At 35.6% G+C, this 22,576-nt stretch overlaps 1 protein-coding gene across 2 annotated transcripts in view; it reads right to left on the reverse strand.

Annotated features, from left to right (window-relative positions):
• Positions 1-1,073: 1,073 nt before the first annotated feature.
• tfcp2 (transcription factor CP2) overlaps positions 1,074-22,576 on the reverse strand; it is a 90,277-nt gene continuing 68,774 nt past the window's right edge. Inside the window, exons 9-16 of one of the 2 annotated variants that reach the window (XM_028798530.2) lie at positions 21,718-21,766; positions 20,750-20,791; positions 17,105-17,198; positions 14,953-15,043; positions 14,547-14,662; positions 14,263-14,405; positions 8,086-8,137; positions 1,074-1,446 (exon numbers count right to left, since the gene is read on the reverse strand). In XM_028798530.2, the coding sequence (XP_028654363.1) occupies positions 1,409-1,446; positions 8,086-8,137; positions 14,263-14,405; positions 14,547-14,662; positions 14,953-15,043; positions 17,105-17,198; positions 20,750-20,791; positions 21,718-21,766 (625 nt within the window). In that variant the 3' untranslated portion in view covers positions 1,074-1,408. The remainder of the gene's footprint in view (positions 1,447-8,085; positions 8,138-14,262; positions 14,406-14,546; positions 14,663-14,952; positions 15,044-17,104; positions 17,199-20,749; positions 20,792-21,717; positions 21,767-22,576) is intronic. The other variant, XM_028798531.2, reaches the window with a different exon arrangement.

The raw sequence follows: 22,576 nt of genomic DNA on the forward strand, positions 1-22,576 counted from the left end.
GTAGCCTCAGAGGGTCATGAAACCTTGGCTTGCAACACAATTATCTGGAGCAGTCTGACTATAGTAAAAACAGGAGTAAAAAGAACTAACAACAGAAATGAAGAGAATGAGAAACCCAACATAAAAAGTACTTCCTCTAAAGAGTGAGAAAAAAAATCAGTTTTAACAGCACAGGAGTTAAAGAGATTAAATGCTGAAGATCAGCATCCACCCTAACCTTTTTATTTTTTGGAGTGGTAGGGCAGCCCATAAGCAAGTCTCAACTAGCTCTGAACGTGAGGTAAATGCAACGAAAAATAAATTCACATTACACAAATAATCTGAAAGGTAGAGGCCCAGTTTACATGTGTCCCATTCATCGCAAAACAATGTACAATAACATTCTCAAATCCACTTAATCTAATTCAGGTTTGCAGGGGGTGGAGCCCATTCTGGCTGCACTCTGTGCAAGTCAAGAAATGATCCTAGACTTGAAGCCAGTCCTCAATACTGTCCAGAGCAGTGTTAAGGACTCATCAAAACTTCCTTTGACAAGACATTATGAAATTTCATAGTGGAAGAAATCAAATTGCTTCAATGAATCTGATGTAAATTTCAAATATGAAGTCATTCTATAAAGTTTAATTACATTAAAATACCATGACTCTTTCACATACATAATTTCCCAAATATAGCAGCTCTTTATGGAAACATCTCTAAGAACTGTTTTGTGGAAGATAGAAGGCTTCATCCTTATCTTTGTAATGGTGCAGGACACAGCTGATAACTTGTACCAAACCCAAAAAGATGCACACAGATAGTCTCATTGACCCTTCTGGCTCTCTCTATTACATGTAGTCTTCTCTTCTTGTTTATGAATAATAAATATATCTGACAAAATATTCCACAGAGCCAGCTTGCAAGCTAATATTAGAAATTCAACAAAGAACACTCGATTGCTCTCAGCCTTATTTGCTCATTCTGCCCATCTTTTATTCCCTGATATGTGACGGCATATTTTCAGCACTGAGAAAACTTAGGAGACAAAGAAAATGATTAAAATGACGATAGTAAAGAAACCATGCTGAGCTCTGTTCGGCAAACGTTCAAGCAACAAGGAAGGTTGTTTTTATTAAAAAAATGTATGAGACTGAAAACAAAATAAAAAAAAGACAAGGAGGTGCATGGTACTACTGCAAATATGCAGTGGGGCCAAGTTGAGATGCAATTCTTTAGCTTCAGGGTTAGAAAACAGAAACTGAAAGGGTCTTCCTGCTGCCTCAGTTCAGGAAAAGTTCCCTGTGAAGTTTATATTTTGCAGTTTCTCACTCCATCAGCCTTTGAAAACTTAGTGATGTGCAATTTCTTCATGTGGAATTTTATAGCTTTTGTGGATGGAGTTTTACAGGACAGCAAATTATCACCTGCTTCATTTTAAAATTATATGGTATCCATCATTGGTTTCAGCTGAAAAAAAGGAAAAAAAGGGAGAGAGATTTAAAACATTCAACTCTACTGCAAAGTTATGTTTTGTACTTAATTGTTTGCACTTTAATATACAGCACCTACATAAATTCATAACTATTTCAATTTTTTTTCTTTTGCCCAGATGCCCGACAATAAAATATATTTAATGAAAATATATCTACTAATACGAAGCAAAAACTCAAATATAAGAAAATGAAATACTAAGAGATGGGTTTGAAATATCTTAAAGACAGTTGTTGCATGCTGTCTTTCAAATCACACAACACTGGTACCTGCGTGTGCTCAATTGTAGTCCAAGATTAGCAGACCTTAATAAAAAAAAAAGATTTCAATGGTCTTATTGAACAGATAAAACTGTTATTTGAGACTGGAAGCTTTAAGTCACTACTAAAAACTGTGTGAATCATATCTGTCCAAAATGGATGAGTAAACAATGTGACAGCTCAGATTTCTCACTAAAAATAGTAGTAATGTTAATAGTAACATTGTAGTAGCATTGCAACATGCAGAGTACAGCACATTTCTTACTTGCATGTCTGACTAACATAATGTCACTTTCCAGCACAATGAGAAACTAAATGTTTTGCGTTTTAAACTAAAGTATAAATCAGCTTACCTCATTTACTACTTTACTCATGTATCACACCTCCTTCACTAACTCATGGATATCTATATACGCTTTCTCACTCGCTCTCTCTGTGTGTGTATATACTGTACACTCACCGGCCACTTTATTAGGTTGTTTACTCAAATATCTAATCAGCCAATCAAATGGCAGCAGCTCAATGCATTAAGATATGTAAACATTGTCAAAACAACCTGCTGAAGTTCAGACCAAACATCAGAATTTGGAAGAAAGGGGATTTAAGTGACTTTGAATGTGGCATGGTTGTTCGTGACAAACGGGCTGGTCTGAGTATTTCAGAAACTGCTAATCTACTGGGATTATCATGCACACAACACTCTACAGTCCACACAGAATGGTCCAAAAAAGGGAAAATATCCAGTGAGTGGCAGTTCTCTGAGTGAAATGCCTTGTTAATGAAAGGGGTCAGAAGGGAATGGTAAGACTAGTTCAAGCTTATAGGAAGGTAACAGTAACTCAAATAACCACTCATTACAACCGAGGTATGCAGATGAGCATCTCTGAACACAAAACACATCGAACCTTGAAGCAGAAGGGCTACAGCAGCAGGAGACCAAACAGGGTGCTACTCCTGTCAGCTAAGAACAGGCAGCAGAGGCTACAATTCATATGGGCTTACCAAAATCAAACAAAAGAAGATTGGAAAAACATTGTCTGGTCTGAGGAATCTCAATTTTATACATTCACATACAGCCTTCAGAAAGCAGCCTTAATGTCATATACTAAGGTGTGAGGTCTACTCTTACAAAGCACATGATAGGTAGCTGGTGACGGGAGAGAAGAATCAAGAGATATACCATGCATTCATAAAGTATTGAGACCTCTTCACTTTATTCACATTTTGTTATGGTGTGGCCTTTGATTAAAATCATTTACAGAAAATTCATGTTTTCCTTCATTAAGCAACACTTGATATATTCCCAGAATGACAACGCAAAAACAGGATTTTAGAACTTTTTGTTAATTTATTAAGAATAAAAAAATTAAATATCACATTAACACAAGTATTCAGATCTTTTACCAAGTACTATGTTGAAGCACCTTTTGACAGTGATTACGGCCTGCAAATTTCTGGGGTCTGACATGACATGTTTCACACATCCTTTTTGGATGGAGACTTTCAAAGGACAGCTGTTTTCATGTCTCTCTGGAGATGTTTGATTGGGTTCAAATTTGGTCTTTGTCTGAGACACTCAAAGACATTCAGAGTGTTGTCCCTAAGACACCCCCTGTGCTGCCTTTGTGCTTAGGGTAATTGTCTTGTTGGAAAGTGAACCTTTGGTCCAGTCTGAGGTCTAGGGTGTTAAGGAACAAGTTTTCACTAACGATATCATTTTGCTTTCCTCCTTTTAACTTTCCCTGACTAGTCTCCCAGTCATTACCACTATAAAACAACCCCAGAGCATGACCTTGCCACAACTATGGTTCACTGTTCGAATGGCATTGCACAGGTGATGAACATTTGGCATAGTCCAAGTGTACATTAGGTGCCCTTTTTGTAAACTCCAAGAGGGCTTTCATTTGTTGTCTGGACACTCAATCACGAAGTCCGGTTTAGTGGAGTGATGCAGTGGCAATTGTCCTTCTGGAAGTTTCTAATATCTCTGCACAGGTTCTCTGCAGCTCAGCAAGAGTTACAATCTGATTCCTGGTCTCCTCTCTTAAAAGGGCCCTCTTTCTCCACTGCTTATTTTGGGTGGGAGGTCAGTTCTAAAAAGAGTTGTGGTTGTTCCATACTTCATTGTTAACTCTTAAATGCAGTAAGTACATTATTTTGTCCAAAAGAAGTATAGACAGGTGAAACTACTCATGGTCACACAGTGTCAGTAGCAGGATTTTGATACAAAACCTCAGGGGTTGAAGTCTAAAGTCTTAACCCATATGCCACACTGCCTTTCATTATGGAGGCCACTGTGTTAGTGGGAATATTTTCTGCAGCCTTCCTCATACCTGTGCCTCAACTTAATCCTGTCTCTAAGCTATGCAAGGCAATCCATTAAACCTCATACCTTGTTTTTTGTGTTATATATATATATATATATATATATATACACATACATACACACACACATACATACATTGTCAAATATGAGATCTGAAATGCTCTTTCAGTAGAACTTACTACATGCAGACTATAAGCAAGGTGTTGAAATATCAGCAGTAATCAATAGAATGTGATGCACCTGAGCCATATTTCAAGTGTCATAGCAAAAGGTCTGAAAACATGTGTCGATGTAATATTTCAGTTTCTTTAAATACCACATAAATTTGCAAAAATTCCTACAAATCCCTTTTTCGCTTCACTATTCTGTGGTATTGAGTGTTGCTTGACAAGGGAAAAAATAAATGTAATAGATTTTAGTATAAAGCTGCAACATAATAAAACAAGAAAAAAGGAAAGGGTCTGAATACTTTCTAACATGCACTGTATACACAAATGCACACGGGACTCATGCTACAGGGGTCTTGATTTCAACAACTCTATAGATAAAGACTAGCAGAAAAATTTAACTTTCACTAGCAACTTCTGTTGTTTATTTATTTCGTTGTTCTCTTCAATTTCGTTGTTCCTTTGTAAAAGTGACAATGACAATAAAGATCTATCTATCTATCTATCTATCTATCTATCTATCTATCTATCTATCTATCTATCTATCTATCTATCTATCTATCTATCTATCTATCTATTTCTTACTTACAAATAAACTAGCTCTGACACAGAGGACTGCACAGCAGTCAACACTAATGCTGAGCCTCATTACAGGACATTTAGGTATATGTCATAATTTTTTTCAATAATATTGTGCTTCATGAACACATTGTCACAGTATGTAACCAACAGCGTGGACAACCATGTTATGATGTCCATCACAGGCAAGCAGTTCGATCGGCAGCTGGCTGTTTAGCTGAGCGATAGAACCTATGGATTATAATTCCCAACATCCTAAATTCATGTCACAGTCATGCTGTCAAAGGGAGTGTAGCTTCTCGGAGGGCAAAACAACAGAAACAGCATGTGTTTCACAATCACCAGTTAGTGGTGGCGGTTTCAACATGGTACTGTATAATTCAGTTATAATGTATCTAACTACACATGCCGGTTTAATCTTAGCAAAAATACAAGAAAACTAAAATGAGGTAGTAATGCTTGACAGTTCACTGGAGCTATACTGTGTAGAATTTGAGGCAAAGAAGAAACACTTCTACCGGACCCCTGGTTGTGTGGGAGGCTCAGGACAGTCTGTGCAGGAATTTTTTTTTTTTTTGTAACAGCACTATCAGTAACAATATTGGAAAGAATGAAGGAGACAACTGTGTGGAGCTACATAAGGCGTGAATACATAATAACTTCCACCGACCAGGCCATTATGCAGCACCTCCCTGCTTCCCATGCCCTACTGCCCACCAAAGTACAAAACAGCCTCCAACCTCAGCCTGATTTTATTTATTTCACAGTGGCTGACCAGGCAGTCCTTTTAAAGACACCCTGGTCTAAAATCCATGCATACAGTCTTGCAATCATGTCCAAATGGCAGCATGTGCATCAAGTGAATTTTGTAGGTGTCACTAATGACTTGTAACTGAGAATGCTTGTAGGTGGATATGACCTGTCTTTTACTATATTTGTTTTACATTATGTTTTAAGGATATTTTATTGCATTTGAATTGCAGTGTAAAAAAAAACATGAGCAACTAATCTATTGGTTTTAGATTAAAATGAAAAAACAAAAACAAAAAAAAAACCATGTATTTGCACTTAAATGTCACACAATGTGTTTATAAAGTTTTACATTTGGTTTGTAACATTATAAAATATATGTTAATACTGTTCTGTTTGCAGCAGTGTTACTAAATGGATAATAAATTGTGAGAGTGAGGTTAACGGGGGCCCAGTAATTCTGTCTCAGGTCCCAACATATACAGTATAATAGTGACCCCCTGCTCAACCCCTGTGCATCTAATATATTACATTTTTATAAAAATATTCCAATATTTCAGCATAAATTATTGAATTTTACTGGATTCTGACATTTAGGCTATAAAGTCTCTTAATCCACCTTGTTATGTCATCTATCATTGGCAGTTTATGGTTTTTAATGTACAGGTCAATATATAAAAATAACTTATTAAACAAGGCCACTCTCACTCTTATAATTTGCTTGGGTATTTTTTTAAAGCAAAACCAGAGAATGCACAATTGATCAATATGGTGAAAGTTATGCAGTTAGGTGCACTTTTATGGAATATTATATTTAAAATAATACAATGGGTTGCATTTTACAAGGCCTCAATTGGCACACCAAAGCCAACAAAGGTTGTTTTTTTTTTTTCTTTTTTTAGATAAATTGTGAAGCATGCACTCCAGGGATCAAATGAATTAAGGTTTTAGGATAAAACTTTCAAAGGCCTAGATGGAGCTGAGCTTGGAACATGGCATACATAAGCACTGGCATGCTCATTTGTGGTGCTCACAGCAGGCAAAGTACGTTGCTGAGCAACAATACTTTGATAGCATTTTCATTAAATTAGAGCAAGGTGTGTGACAATAGATGCAATGAGCTAGGAGGAGTTTGTTTTTGGTACAAATACCCTGACACAAGGATGCTAGCTGTGCATGGGATTGACTGACAGAAATCTTACACTACAGAAAGTTTTTATTTTATTTATTTATTGCACAGTTGCATGGATACTTAGCCTAATAATTAATTTCAAACCTGGTAAAGCTAAGGGGGAGTTGGACAGGGACATAAAATGACTACAACTAATTGGGCAGGTTCTTTGTGCAAAGTGCCACAATGAAAGTCAAATTATTTACTATGCGGTTTTGGATTTGAAAAAGAGAGAAAAAAAAACCCAAACATAACCATGGCAGTGCAGCAACACATACGGTTGCTGTGAAAATTAGAAACATCCACTGTCAATATTTATCCTCCACACACAACTGGGCTCTGAATTAGAATACAACATGGCTTAGACCCAATGTATAGTTGTGCTTTTCGTTGTTACAATGTGATCAATTTTCCTCTGAGGTTTTGAGAAGTTGGTCTTTGACAGTCACTTTGTCAGAGGCTTTTTAGTGTATAATGTTAAAGTTAATAGTCAAACTATATCTAAACTATATCTAAATATTATGCATTTTCTGTCTCCAGTTATTCTGAACATAATTTCAGGATGGTAGTATTATTAGTCATGCAAATCAACAGCAAAAAATATATTGTCTGTTGGCACAATCTTTCATGTGTTAGCTCACTCCTCATTGTCCTATCGAACCTTCTCACATAACAGTCTGTAACTCGCTTACTCCAGTTCAGAGTTATGTGGGCCAATGAATATCCCAGAAGCATCAGACAGAAAGCAGGAATCATCCCTGGATTGGGTCCCAGTCCACTGCTGGGACCACAACCACAGTTAAACTCAGAAATCAGGACTTGGCAATGAACCTAAACCATGTATTTTTGGGGACGTGGGAGGAAAACCCACACTGTCATGGAGAAAATGCATGTACTCCTTTATTTTTACAACCTAATATTTTCAACTTTTCTTTATTCTGCATTAAATTCATATCAGAAGTGTCACTACTCTCACAGAATGGTGATGTGGATAAGGAACCGAAATGAAAAAAGAAAAAAAAAAAAGGGTGCAAATTCAGGAACAAACACAACATGGTTTAGAGAAATACATAAGCAAACAATTGTACCTTAAGGTTTTTAGCTTATTCTGAACAAAATCAATAACACATGCCACTCTGTTGTCTGCATGTAATTTCTTAGTGCTCTTTAATGAGCTTTATGTACATCATGAATTACATTTTATTTTCCTGTAAAACTGCTCATTGACGATAATGTTATATCTGAAAATGTTGTACAAAAATTAATTAGCAAACAGATCACATTGTTTTTACACATGGTTGTAACTGATGACAAAACCATTCAATTAGGTTCTTAAATAAAAGAAGTTCTAGTGACTCTTACCTTTCATAGTGTCCAGAACAAAACAAGACTCATCCTGGAAATTCTGGATCATCTATGAGAATGAATGTGATTTTAAAAAAGATAATATTACAAAACACTAGTGAGACTATAATTAACAATTGCTATATGTTAATAATTTCAAATCAGTTTCACTATAAATAAATAAAGCCAAACACTTGATCAAAGTTATTTAATTCCCTCAAGTCAAACTATTGACTGGTCATTTTAAGCTTAAAATCATTATGGTCATTTGTGACACCTCTGCCTTACAAACCGCTAGTTAGTGTTTGAACATTGCATATAGGGCTGGATGATATGGAGTTAAATTGATATTTTAACTATTTTGATCCAAAATGCAATATTCAATATATTTCAATATGTTCTCAAAACATCTTAAAGCCTGAGGATCAGCACCATATAGACATGTAAATACATATTTTCTATACATAATCCAAAACATGGTATATTTTGTATTTGAATTTCCATTGCATGTATTGCATTCAACACCTTGAATGCCTTGCTGGCATCTGTGTCTGCTAGACAGTAAACACTGCGTTCACTTCATCTGCTTGATGCTTTTATATAAGGAAAGACAAAGCTTGCAATTCTCAGATCATAATATACATACATATATTGTTTCATGATTTACATCATTTGAAATGGTTCCAAATTATGTATTTACATATATGTGCTTCTTGTTGTCTGTAACAGTCTGTTTGATTCACGCAGGTATTTATTTTACAATATTCATCAGCACAGTAAGTACTATATTTTCCACTGGGCAACTTGTAGTTTGCATCTTGTGATCTTAACAGCTTCCCGAGATTTTCCTTCAGTATATACAGGTTCTTTACAGGGCAAGAGTCAGGGAGGAATCTGAAAGGGGGCATTTGAAATAATAAAGAGAATAGTGATATTTCAGTGTACATATAGCTGTTTCAACTACCCAGCAAAACTTTACTTTCACTTTCAATCCCAATGAACAGTGAAGTAACATCTAACTATTAAAATCTGGCATTAGAAAAATTATAGATTTGTATTTCTTTAATATTTTATTATCCTATAACTAACCTCTGCTCACCATGTAATATGTATATTTAATTTTCTCAGATTTAAAGTTTACCAGGACAATTTTATACATTTTACTGGAAAATGAATGTGCTGTATTTAAACAAACTAAAAATAAAAACAGAATGGCCAGTAAAGCTGTTTACCACATAACTGATACATGAACAGTGAAAACTAATAATAATAATAATAATAATACATTACATTTATATAGCGCTTTTCTCAGTACTCAAAGCGCTATCCACACAGGGAGGAACCGGAAAGTTAACCCACAAACTTCCATAGTCTCCTTACTGCAAAGCAGCAACACTGCCACTGCGCCACCTGTGAGGACTATGAAGGGTGCTGTTTTTATTCCTGCTTGTAGTGTCAATATAGAGTGGAGACAGTGTGAAATGGACAGATGATGATGTCTCGCTTTTGGCGTCAATTACTGGTTAGTGTACTTACATGTGCACTGACAAAGTATCAGTATTTTAGGGCTTAAGTAGGTGAAAGAGTGTTTTGCAATATTGTAAGTCACAGCAGCTGTTATCTCCATCCAACTGCTGCTTGCCTGTATGCAACACAATAGCTCTTTAAGGAAGTTTGTTTTACAGGGGAGGTTGAATGGCACATTGCAGGTGCTGCACATACATGGATCTCCACTTCATAAGCAGTAATGTGTTTTATCTTTAGATATGTACTACTTGAAATGTCACCCCAAGCAAAACCAAACAATTTGCCAACAGAACAGTTAACCCTACCTGTTCTAAACTCTTTCTCTTCTGATCCTTGGACAATATTGTTTCTTATGCTCATCTCTGTCATGTAACACAGACTGAGTTGATGCAGACGCCCTTACAAAGATCACTGCAGATTTTATGTAATGCTCAGAAGTAGTGGTGGAATATCAAACAGAAGTGCAGATCACTTTGATATTGTTTTTGCCATATTGAATTAAAAACCACTAAATAGAACCACTTTAGTTCCTCAACATGAATGGAATTACAAGCATGAAGGGCTATTTTAAGGTTTGACCATAAAGTCTCAATGAGATGATGAGTCATTCTAAAATTACATTTCCTTTAAATTTTCTGGTGTAAATGAAGACGTGTTTTTGCTACACTTTATATCAATTCAATTTGATTCAGTAAATTTTTGTATAACACTCATCACTGTAATAAGCTCACAGTTAAAAACAAAGATTTGTTTAAACAGACAGAAAAAGTAGTTCAAAACTGATTAACATGAATGGAGTCCAACAATATCTGTCAATTAATTAAATGTTGAACTATGGACAGTTGACAATGGTGATAGGGATGAGCTGACATTTTTTGAAGAATCCTAAAATTAAGGGCAGAATACATGGTTCTTTCAAGGATGGTAGATCATTCAAGTACTGATGCAGTAAACCACTTGAAAACTAAGACACATCCACTACAGTGGATCTTACAGTGGATTCTGGTGTTACCTTTTGTCTGGAAATCATTATCTGACTATAATAAACAGCTCCAGAACTTTCAAGAATCATCAAGATACACTTTCACAAATGTATTTTTAACAGTGGACCCATGAGCAATTTTTAGCCGAGGCTTCAGTGGGCAACAGACTCTCAAATGATGCTCAATGACTTTGTGACTTTGTGTAAAATTGTATACCTTGTTTTACAGTCCCGAACCTACATTATCCAGACACTGCATCTCTGAATAAAATTTGTTGTCACCACACAGCTTTAAAAATGGCCTTGAAACTATCTCTGGACTAGTAAACAGGAAAAGAATTTGTCTAGAGGTGTTCAAAAATTTCTTTTGACTGCACAGTGACATGTTTAGAGAACAGGCAACTTCTGTCTAATTAAAATAACCAAAGTTAGTCTAATTGGCATCAGACAGGACATATTTACATTGGCATCTGATGTTTAAGCAAAACATTCAACAAGATGATCACATTATACCATGCATTGGGTTCAGTTTGGGGGTGGGAAAAACAAATTCAGCTTTCACAACTGAAGACTATATGTTTGTTGAACTTACACCCCAAAAACAATTATAGCAGCAAACAAACTTTGTGCACTTTTTTCTCTCACTCTCCTTTACGTATAACTATGGTTCATTAAAAAGTCTAATGAAACTGTGAGAAACGTGATAAGTCAAATATGTTTTTAAAAGTATTCTATACATGTCATTCATTTAAATTGTTACCCTGTTGTAAAACTACATATATGAGTTATTCTATTCATGAAACGTTTCAATGATTTTTTTTTTAACCAGTGAACTGCCACAATATTATGGAGGAATGAATTTCAGAATGAAGATTTATTATACAGAGAAAGGGGGGTTTGAGATGTGAAAGTGAGCATGTTGTTATATTTTTATCCCACGCTTAAATATTATTAGGTAATTTATTTAGTAGCTCATTAACTGCAAGACTCGGCAATACAGATGTGGAATTAATACATAGGCTAAACATTAAAATATGTTTCACTTAATGCCAAACATATCTTTTAGAATTCAGAAGTAGTACAACTCTGATCAATTGTACAATTTAAGACGGAATATTAAAGGCCTCAACCTTGACCTTAAGAGAAACAAGTGCTTTATGTTAAAGGCCTCATCTTGACCTTAAGAGAAACAAGTGCTTTCATATCTCAAATACTTAAAAGAGACACTTTTAGCCAAAAAAGACAAGTTTTGGGTAAAATAAGATTGGGGTAGACAAATTATTTACTGTAGCTATGATAAGAAAACCAGAAATATGGGAATTTTAATCCATGAAACATTTTCATTTGTAGTATCTGGTGTATCAGATCCTGAAAGGCGATATAACTTGGTTGTGGGAAATTTATCCATCCATCCATCGTCTCCCGCTTATCCGAGGTCGGGTCGCGGGGGCAGCAGCTTGAGCAGAGATGCCCAGACTTCCCTCTCCCCGGCCACCACTTCTAGCTCTTCCGGGAGAATCCCAAGGCGCTCCCAGGCCAGTCGAGAGACATAGTCCTTCCAACGTGTCCTGGGTCTTCCCCGGGGCCTCCTCCCGGTTAGACGTGCCCGGAACACCTCACCAGGGAGGCGTCCAGGAGGCATCCTGATCAGATGCCCGAGCCACCTCATCTGACTCCTCTCGATGCGGAGGAGCAGCGGCTCTACTCTGAGCCCCTTCCGGATGACTGAGCTTCTCACCCTATCTTTAAGGGAAAGCCCAGACACCCTGCGGAGGAAACTCATTTCAGCCGCTTGTATTCGCGATCTCGTTCTTTCGGTCACTACCCATAGCTCATGACCATAGGTGAGGGTAGGAACATAGATCGACTGGTAAATTGAAATTTTCACCACGACAGACCGATGCAGCGCCCGCATTACTACGGATGCCGCACCGATCCGCCTGTCGATCTCACACTCCATTCTTCCCTCACTCGTGAACAAGACCCCGAGATACTTGAACTCCTCCACTTGGGGCAGGATCTGGAGCCAGGCGGGAAATTTATTCAAATCTAAATTAATTCTGGTTAACATATACACCAAATATTATACAAAATGCATTTGAATTTCCTCCCAACATTACTAATAAAATGATAAAAGCTGTAGATTTTAACTGTGTATTAAACCCAGACTTAAATAGATCCTTGGCAACTGCAACTATAGAATCTAAAAATGCAAAGACAAACGCACAGATTATTATGGATCACATTCCGTTGAACCCACTGCAATTTTTGCATCCAGAAATCAAGAGAAAAATACCTTCCGCTCAAATTCCATAAACATACTGCAGAGTGGAAAAACTGCAGGCCCAGATGATTATCCAATTGAATTTTACAAAAGTGTTTTCAACTAAGTCAGCCTCATTGATATTAACAGTATTTATAAATGCTAGGGAAAATAAAATTCTACCTGAAATTTCTCTAAGAAAAATAAATACTTGCTACAATGTGCATCATAACGAATGAGGTTGTGTATTTTAGTAGATTTACTGTTATATATTTACTGCACAAATGTGGGTTTGGCTCCAATATATCTACAGGTATTAAAATACCTTATGCTAGTACAGAAGCCTCAGACTGTATTAATAATATGAACTATTTTAATTAGAGCAACAGACTTAAAGATGTTCATTATTACCAAAACTTGCCATTGAACTATTAGCTGTTCATCTCCAGAAGAAATCAGAAATAAAGGGAATTATTAAAGGATGTTTTGAAATGATGATGCAAACTTTTAAGACACTGCATGGCCATACTCTATACTTGTGTTGCTCTCTTTATATTGGGTGGGGCCTAAATGTTGATTTCTCTTTTAGTTTTTCTTTTAGTTTCTTTGGATTGATTCTGAAGCATAGTGTTGTATCTGCTGTGTTATTTTTATTGGTATGATTGAGCTTTGTCCTGTTATTTTGGTTTTCAAATAAAAAACACTTAGGGTTAGGGGTATAATGTACTGAAAATGTACAATACATTTTAATCATATACTTTTCCATATTTTGTCTATAGTGAATGATTAATTCTTGTTAAAATGTTTATGCTCTTCTATTAATTTGAACTAGTTACTTCTGAAAAACTGAAAGCATTAACATAGTAATGTACTTTGAGTCCCTGTTGTTGTCCTGTCACATACAGAATTACTTATTCCCGCTATCCACTTTTAAATATTGTATTGCTGTATTTTCCACAACAGAAATCATCAAGGACAGACAAAACAAAAAATAAAATCCCTGTAAGCACTTCAAAGCTTCTTGACATTTGCCATATCACACCACATTCAAGTAACAGAAAGCACAGAGGAAAGCTGATGTGCCGGACATCTTTGTATGCCTACCTTATATCCTTTTCATGCACTGGAGTGCAGATCTGTATATTTCACTCACAGCACTATATGAAAGACATTTTTCTTGCCTTTCAGCAAAGCTCTATTGGCAAGGTCTATTGTGATACAAATAAATACAGTCTGTAGAAATTAACCTTTTTTTGCAATGATGATCACCATAGTGCTGAAGACTATAGAATTAAAGCAAAATAACTTAATATTAACACTCAAGCGGACTACTTGTGCTGAAACCAGAACCATAGCATCAGAACATAATCAAGATTATACACTTGTTTGTTAATGGTTTCCCAGAGCTTTATAGGCCCTTTACCTCGTCACTAACCAGCACATGAATCCCTGTCGGTCCTTGCTTGTAGATCTGATTAATTTGCCGAGGAGATATGTTGAAAAGCTGGGCGATCTTTTCAGTTAGTTCAACAGCTGTGAGGTCCTCCAAGTAAATTGCATGGTAGACTGAGAAATTAAAATGACAAATATCAGAGAAATAAACAATTGAGATGTCTTTCTCATAATGATGATCTGATTGACAGCTGCTGCAAAGATACTGGGCATGTCCAGCTTAGAGCTTTGTACAGAGCATCAGTGTTTCCTTACCAAAGAAGGCGCTGTTGGCACCATCCCCATTTTCATGTTTTTGCTGCTGTTGCTGTTGCTCTCTGACTAGAAGGGACTCCTGACATACGTAGATAGTTAGTCTTGGCCGGACAACCCTAATGAAATGCAATTTAAAGAACTGTTATCTAGGCAAGCTAAACTACATGTAATCATATAGCAATCCAATTAATATTTGCAGTATAGACTTTTATCAGGCTTCTACAGTTTCACTTTACTTTGCTATTGGAGCATGGATTAAACGTTTGCTTATCCCTGCAAATGTATCATTGTCAGAAATCTCAAATAATACACAACATAATAAAAATGACAAGATACAAAATTTAAAGGTGCAAGCCTTTGGAAAATAACAAGAGATATTTTAATTATTTCAATCCACAATGCTCACCTGCCTTTCAGTGCATTAAAGAGCCGGATACCATCTGCCGGGCCACAGATCTGAATCACATCGTCGCGCGTTAGTTTAAGCAGGTCAGCCCCTGACAATGAAAGATTTAGAAAGAAAATGATTGGAAAATGAAGATAACAGAAATTACAAAAATGTGCCATATCTGTTAAAATTACAAATACTAATACAAAATGCTTAAATAACTACAGTACATGAGAAATTATTTGCTTAATTACACAAATATAATTTAAACATTGTCAAAAAACGTTTAATTTGCTTTTTATAAATGCTTTTTCAATATGCAAGTTTTGTTGCACACACAATAGTTACTGACCTTAGTAAATGCACTGATGCATCTCTAGACAGCAGTCATTAATAATTAGTTAAAAATTTTACTGTAACCCAATCGTCCTTTTTTCCAACCAACACATTTGTTCCTTGGCTGGGTGTGTGGTAACAGTATATTTAGTTGTAGTTATATCAACTGGAAGATGATACTTCTTCAATCCAGGCCTTTACGGCTTAGAAGAAGTTTAACATTATTTTTGCCACAATACAAGGTAACACAGCAATAAAGGGACTGAGCAGTGTGCTAATAATAATCAAAAAGGTGACTAGGTGTAAATTACCTGAGAATGAAAATGCACTAAGTACTAGTCAATTTTAAGCTAAAATTCAAAATACAAGTTTATGTTTGATCATTACTTAAATTACCTAAAGATATATAGAGCTGAATTTCTGGGAGTCTAACCATCAAAGAAAAGGTCAATATCGGAAGCAAAGAGAACCAATCGAATTTGTGCCATATCAAAAGAGTGGAAGGGTTGTGTTTTTTTGTGTGGAGAAAACACCCTTGAAGTTTCTGGCAGTTAATGAAAGGGGGTTGGGCGGTTGGTCTGGGGGTCCCCCATGGAGTTTCATGCCAGTTGGCCATGCATAATATAGCACATAACAATAGGAAGGGGTCTGTTGTCTCAAAGATTGGGGCTGGAAGATAGAGAGAAGGGTGGTGGTGAGGCTTTTGAAGATCAGGGGCTAAAATCCGGGGACTTCTCTCCATTTTTCAGGAGAGAATAGCTATATAAGAAATAAAGGATCAAATGATTTTCACAATGTGCTGTCTCACGAGGGTTGCATATATCAGTTATATAGAGCAAGGATTTTCAAGGACAAGATTTACTGATGTAAAAAGCATTTCAGCACTGATAATAATAAAGTGTATACCACCTGACAAACATTTCTGACAAAAGTAAAAAAGACCATATTTGAATATGTATATTAAAGATTGCTATTACTCAGTCAAATTGTGTTTCATCTTTGCATTTTTCCCCTTTAAGTTGAATTTTGGCTTGTGACAATCCATTGAGAGATTTTTCAAGAAAGAACAGGTTGAAAAAAATATATATATAAAGTTTTAATGAAAACAGGACAAGGAAAACCTAACAAGAGGAAGTAATTGAACATTTAGCACATGTAAAAACAAACAACCATAAACTGCAAACAGCAAAAGGCAGTAAACAATCTGTCAAACTTTTCTGAGTTTTTCTTCTTCAGTTAAATGCCTACAGAAAATGGTTTATTTTGAATTTGGAAATGTATTGTTTCAGCATAAGAGTTCAATAAATTGATAAATATGTGTACAGATCTTTTGTCATGCACATTGTGGATTGTTGATACTACTGAACAACCACTATGCATAAATAAACAAATGCTCACTGGAAAAGAGGTTAAATTATTATTAAGACTTAAAATTAGTTTTCCATCTGCATACACAAAAAGTTTTTTTTTATTTTAGTTAGGACAAAATATGTGGCAATACATCCTTCAACTAATTTCATTATCTAACTCTGTTATCTAAACTGAAAAACAACCAAGCACAACTGTTTATATATTTTTGAATTTTGCATACTAGCATATTAAACAATTTGCCAAGGAATATAAAGCATGTTAGCAGTTCTGCTTGAATCTTTGGTTAAACTTTGTGGTATACACTTAGACATTGTTTCACACATTTTGAACATTTGCCAACTAGATCAGAACAACAATGAGAAGCTGCAGAAACTACATGCAACAGATAACAGTCATTCTCAAGGTACATATCTAAGCCTCAGGCTGTTTCATTTGACCCACCCTGACTGCTACTCCTTCTCACCTGAAAAGTTGGTGAAAAGCCGGCAGAACGGGGAGAAGCGGTTTCTGTGTAGCCACTGTTGAGCTTCCTGAGGTGTGGCTGTGGGCAACAGGTTCTAGGAATTCGGGAAAAGAAAAACAGAAACATAGTGAGAAGGGATGGAACTGAAACATTCCCAAAAATCAATAATTAGTTAAAAAAGTTAAAATTATTATGATTTTTAAAAACATTCACCAAATAAAGTACATAGTTACAACAACACACCTTCAAGGTTGACCTGCACTTTCATTTGGATATAAGAAATGCTGAATACAAAATATTCATAGCTCTAGAAAAATCCAAGCAAAATAATTTTACAGGTTTGTATTAAACAGAACCTTGTAAACAGAAATTCCAGCAAACTATGCAATTTTAAAATTGTTAAGTTTATAACGGTAAAAGCACAAAAGTCACAGAATAGGCCAACTATTAAAAGCTTTCAAGACCAAAAGTCTTTATAAAAATAAACAGGAAGTTCCAAGATATTTTAACTCTATTTAAATTTATTTTTCAGAAATCATCAATATGGGAAGTGACTTTTTTTTTCCTTTAATTAAACAGCGATGCCGGAAAAAAAAAAAACACACGAGAATGGTTTAAACAGTATGTTTAGTAAAGCATCAAGTTTAGCATATGTGGTATATGAGAATCAAATGGTACTCATAGTGATCTGAAAAGTAAATACACCCCATGAAATATTTTTTCAACATATATGTAAACATCATAATTAGATCTTCATTTAAACAGTATCTAGAAAGGTGATATAATAAAAATTATGACACATTTACATTTTGTAGTTCATTGTAGAATTTAAATAAACATAAATGCAAATTCTGAATATAGAAAAATTATGTACACACCTACATTTACCATTAATTCAAATATCTAAAATTAGAATCCAGTGCAGATAACTAGAACATCATTAGATAACCTGTCTTATTTAAACCACAGGAGTTTAGTTTGGTTTGTTCTTTGTTGTTGAATGTGCAATATCACCATGCTTAGTTGGAAAGGGTCTTTTGAGGCCTTCAGAAAGAATTCTAGAGTTGTTGTGAGTCTCGGAAGGGATTTACAAAGATCTTCAAAAATTTAGAAAAGAATCATCCTACTTTCCAGAAGTGGAAAAAATGTCAAACAGCTACCTACATGTCCAGGATAGGGCACCCTAGCAAATTCATCTGAAAGAACACCACAACATGCTGAGAAAAAAAAATTCCTAAGAACCATAGCATTTAATCACAGGATTTACAGGTAGCTCTTGCCACTGTTGATGTCAAAAGTGCATTAGCTTACCATTGGAAAGAGGCTACAAGAATTAGATCTACATAGTAGGTGTGTGGGGAGGAAACCTTGGGAGTATGTGTTCAAGGTCAAACTTTAGTCTTTGTGGACAGCAAAAACAAGGACTTCTAGGACAATGTGTTCTTGACTAACAAGGCAAATATAGACTTATTTAGCCATAGGACCAGAAAATATGTTTAATGAAAACTAAAGAAAGCATTTGTCCAGAACAACCTGATACAAGTTGTAAAGCACATTAGTGGAAATGTTCTGGTTTAGGGCTGCTTTGCTGCATCAGGGCCTGGGTAACTGACCATCAAAGAATCCACTATGAATTCTTCACTGTACTAGAGGATGCCAGGGCATAACATGAGACCATGTGTCAGAAGATTGAAGATCAACTGAAAGTGGACCTTGAAACATGAAAATGACCCTAAACATTGCAGTACATCCACCAAAGATTGGCTGAAAAGAAGGAAATGGATGGTTCCGGAATGGCCAAGTCAAAGTCTGGATCTGAATCCTATCAGGATGCTGTGCGATGACATCAAATGGGCTACGCATGCAAAAACCCCTTAAACATTGCATGAAAATTCCGCATGGAGGAGTGGGAACATCTTTTTCCTAGCTAATGATAAAGATACACAGTTACAGGAAATGCCTACTTGAGGGGGAAATATCAGCTTTTGGAGTCAATGATGGACTTAATTTTTCCAAAGGCAAAAATTGCATATGTTTATTTTTCATTGAATGAATTATTGTAAATTCAATTTTTAAAATTGTTAACCCAATTACCACACCTTTATCTAAAGATACAATTTAAATGATGGGCAAACCTTCATATGTCTACATATGTTAAAGAAGAAGAAGAAAAAAAAAACATTTTGTGGGATGTACTTACTTTTTTCACATGACTTTATTGAAAAAAAAATGTGCGTCTCTCTGATTGCATTTAATTATAAAATATCACATTTTTAAACATGCAAGTGTGAAAAGCTAATAGATAGACAGATATTAATATTCAACAGCAGGGGCAATTTAGAGACACCATCTAACCTAAAAGGTCACTAAGAAGAGAAATGAAACCCAGTGAGATGAATGGAGGATGTGCAAACTAGGCAGTTCGGGGCCAGGCTTGCAAATCTGGGAGGCAGTTGGGCTAACCACTGCTTGACAGTACTGCCATTAAAACATGCAAGGATTAATGGCACTGGTTATCCAAGTATAGCAAAATTCAGCAGCATATAGATAAGACTGCTCCATAATAAAAATGAAACACTCCGTCTATCTGTTTGACTTAAAGATTTAACTGCCATTTGATTTGGTAAAACATATTTTTTAACAGTCTTGTTTATCTGATCAGGAATAAATGTAATAATGATAAATGGGCATTGTAAATTCAGCAGCAAAATGCTGGATCAGATTTTTCAGCAGAATAAAGATTATACATTTTTAATGTTAGATGGCAGGTACAAAATAGAGAGACTGAGCTGCTATTTTAAAATTTAAATTTTCTAAGTAGGAATAGTGAGCTACTGTATACCTTGATTGTCTAAGTAGCTACAGCATATGCAGTCGCATATCTTGCCAAAAATATTGATTGAAAATAACATTTTAGCTTCATATAAGGAAAGTTGATAATCTGGTGTATTACAATGCATTGGCCCATTTTTGCTTACAGCATATTTTTCTGCTGATGAACAAGTGAGGCATAGATTTGCTTTTCTAACGGTATATTCTTCATTTACAATACCAGGTGTATTGATGCCCAAACTAGAACTGGTAAAGGAATGCAATCTTAATGTTTGTGTTGTTCACGACACACAGTCCAGACATAGCCAAAGCATTTACATGTACATTCTTCTTATGTGGAATGTATGCATTGCTCATGTGCCATAACATAGTAATGCCGGTAAGGCATAAACATGAATCCCAGCATTTTTTTCTGGTGATTTTCTATGTTGTAGAAACAAAACTCATTTTCTAAATACGTTGAGTCAGCATTACATGCATTCTCTGCCATAATTTCCATCACTTCCATTCAGAGAAGAATATGGATACATGACAGAAGTCAAGAGTGTTGGGACAGATTGTTAACTGTTGTGATGACTCACAATGTCTCGAGAACTTTCAATTGAGACACACAACTTTAAAATATCTATGCAATTGTCTCTTATACCTTCTTAAAAGATTAGCCAGAGACAAAATATAGGATTCAAAAGTGCAGGGCAACTTTGAATTACTTTTAAAAATATATACACTCCTCACAAGTCCTGTGACAGGAAAGGGTAAAATTCACCCACTTCATTTAAAAGTCATTAATAGCAAAAACAAAATCATATATACCTGAAGGCTCCCGCAGTCACTTCTAAGAAGATGGCAGGACAACTGCAAAGCAGAATTTCACTTCAATTTTACTGATACACCAGCCAGTCCAGCCCTCTTCTAAAAGTTATCTATTCAAGTTTATACAAGAGCAGAAAGTAGTCGAGAGTTCTCTGCTCTGATTAAAATCCAGGCAACTCTTTAAACCTGACCATGTCCCACAATCCTGCAATAATAACTGCTGAGTGATAACTTGGCGTGATCATATTTCAGGAGGACTATGATATCTGTGATAATGATATACATGTAATTAAAAAATTTAGAAAGTGCCAAAAAATTTAAAACACCAAGAACTGCATGTGGCAGGTTTAAGTCACAAATTAACAAAATATGTAGTACATTTTTAAATAACAAAGACCCTCACAATTTCAAGTTAAGGACTGTATTGTCTAGTAGTATGCCTTCTACACAAAGTTTACATGTCAAAACTCAGTTGTGCAAATTCAATTAAGAATAATCTCTGCATTTTTGAAAAATAATATTTTTAGGGATTAATTCTGAGCGACTAAAATGCCTGCTCAATGCCACAGAATATGAGGAATATTTATAGAGAAAGTGGATCATATACAGTAGAGCCGGTGCTGTACACCGGTTTTACAACAATCACATCAAAGACTGCAAATACTTAGTTTTACTTGCACCCAATACTGATCCCTTCAATGATCCACAGGTTTCTGACAGATCTACTTCAATAAGCAGTTTTGCTAACTTGTGAAGAAAGTCTAGGGGTAATTTGGTGATGCCTGCTAATATAATAATTTACTACTATTTGGCAAGCCTTTGAAGCAAGCATAATAAGCAACAAGTGATGCAAAGTTAAAATTACACAGACTAGTTAATGATTCAATAGTGGTCCTGTCTGCCCATTTTGTCCCTTATACCCAAGTTCACCCCAAACAATCCACACCCCCAGGAGAATTGAAACTTACATCTGTGATCTGAGCTACAGGCTCCGGCTGGTGGCTGGGAGAACCATTGCTAAAGGAAAATAAATTAATTATTAGATTAGCCATGGTTTTATTTGTTTCCTTCATTTAGATGGCCACATCACATCTATATACCTGCCCCCTTTGTGTTACAAAGGCTTAATACATTTCAATTACTACTATACTTCAAGTATTAATTTTAAATTTACTGTGTTTAAAATATGAGCAAGACATTAATTTTATAAAACCACAATTACTTAAAAATTCAAACATAAGGCAGGAAACCCAAATGCATACTAAAGAAGGTCATGAATAGCTGAATATTCAAACACCACTTTGTAAATTACTATATATGCTATGTTTATGGGTTCATGGCCTTGATGAGGCAAAGCCTTTGAAATAATAAGTTTCCCATATCCTATTGGTCAACAACAGTGTAGCAGTAACAGTAGTGACAATACTACTACTACTACTACTACTACTATCTACCGTCCTGCAATAGCAGCCTAAAAAGAGGCCTGAAATAGTCAATCACAGCCATACCTGTTTCCGCTTTAAAGACAGAGCTTAAATTAGCAAGTGTACTGAAATGAATTGCAGTGAAATAAAACTGACCTAAAACCTATTTTACAGAATAAAAGAAGAGTTGGCTACACAGCCAAAACAATGTGTCTCTAAGATTCTTTTCATCTTTAAAGCACAGGACCAAACTTTACTTCTTCTTTTTTTCCCCATCACCAGACACTCAAGGAATGTGTTTTGCCACTAAAAGATGAAAACATAAGATGTGATGTGATTGGAAAATTGGTAATGGGATTGGTTTAATATGTAAACATTTCTACACAGTGTTAATCTAATAATC

This window comes from Erpetoichthys calabaricus, chromosome 3 (genome assembly GCF_900747795.2).
Source record: "Erpetoichthys calabaricus chromosome 3, fErpCal1.3, whole genome shotgun sequence".
NCBI lineage: Eukaryota > Metazoa > Chordata > Cladistia > Polypteriformes > Polypteridae > Erpetoichthys > Erpetoichthys calabaricus.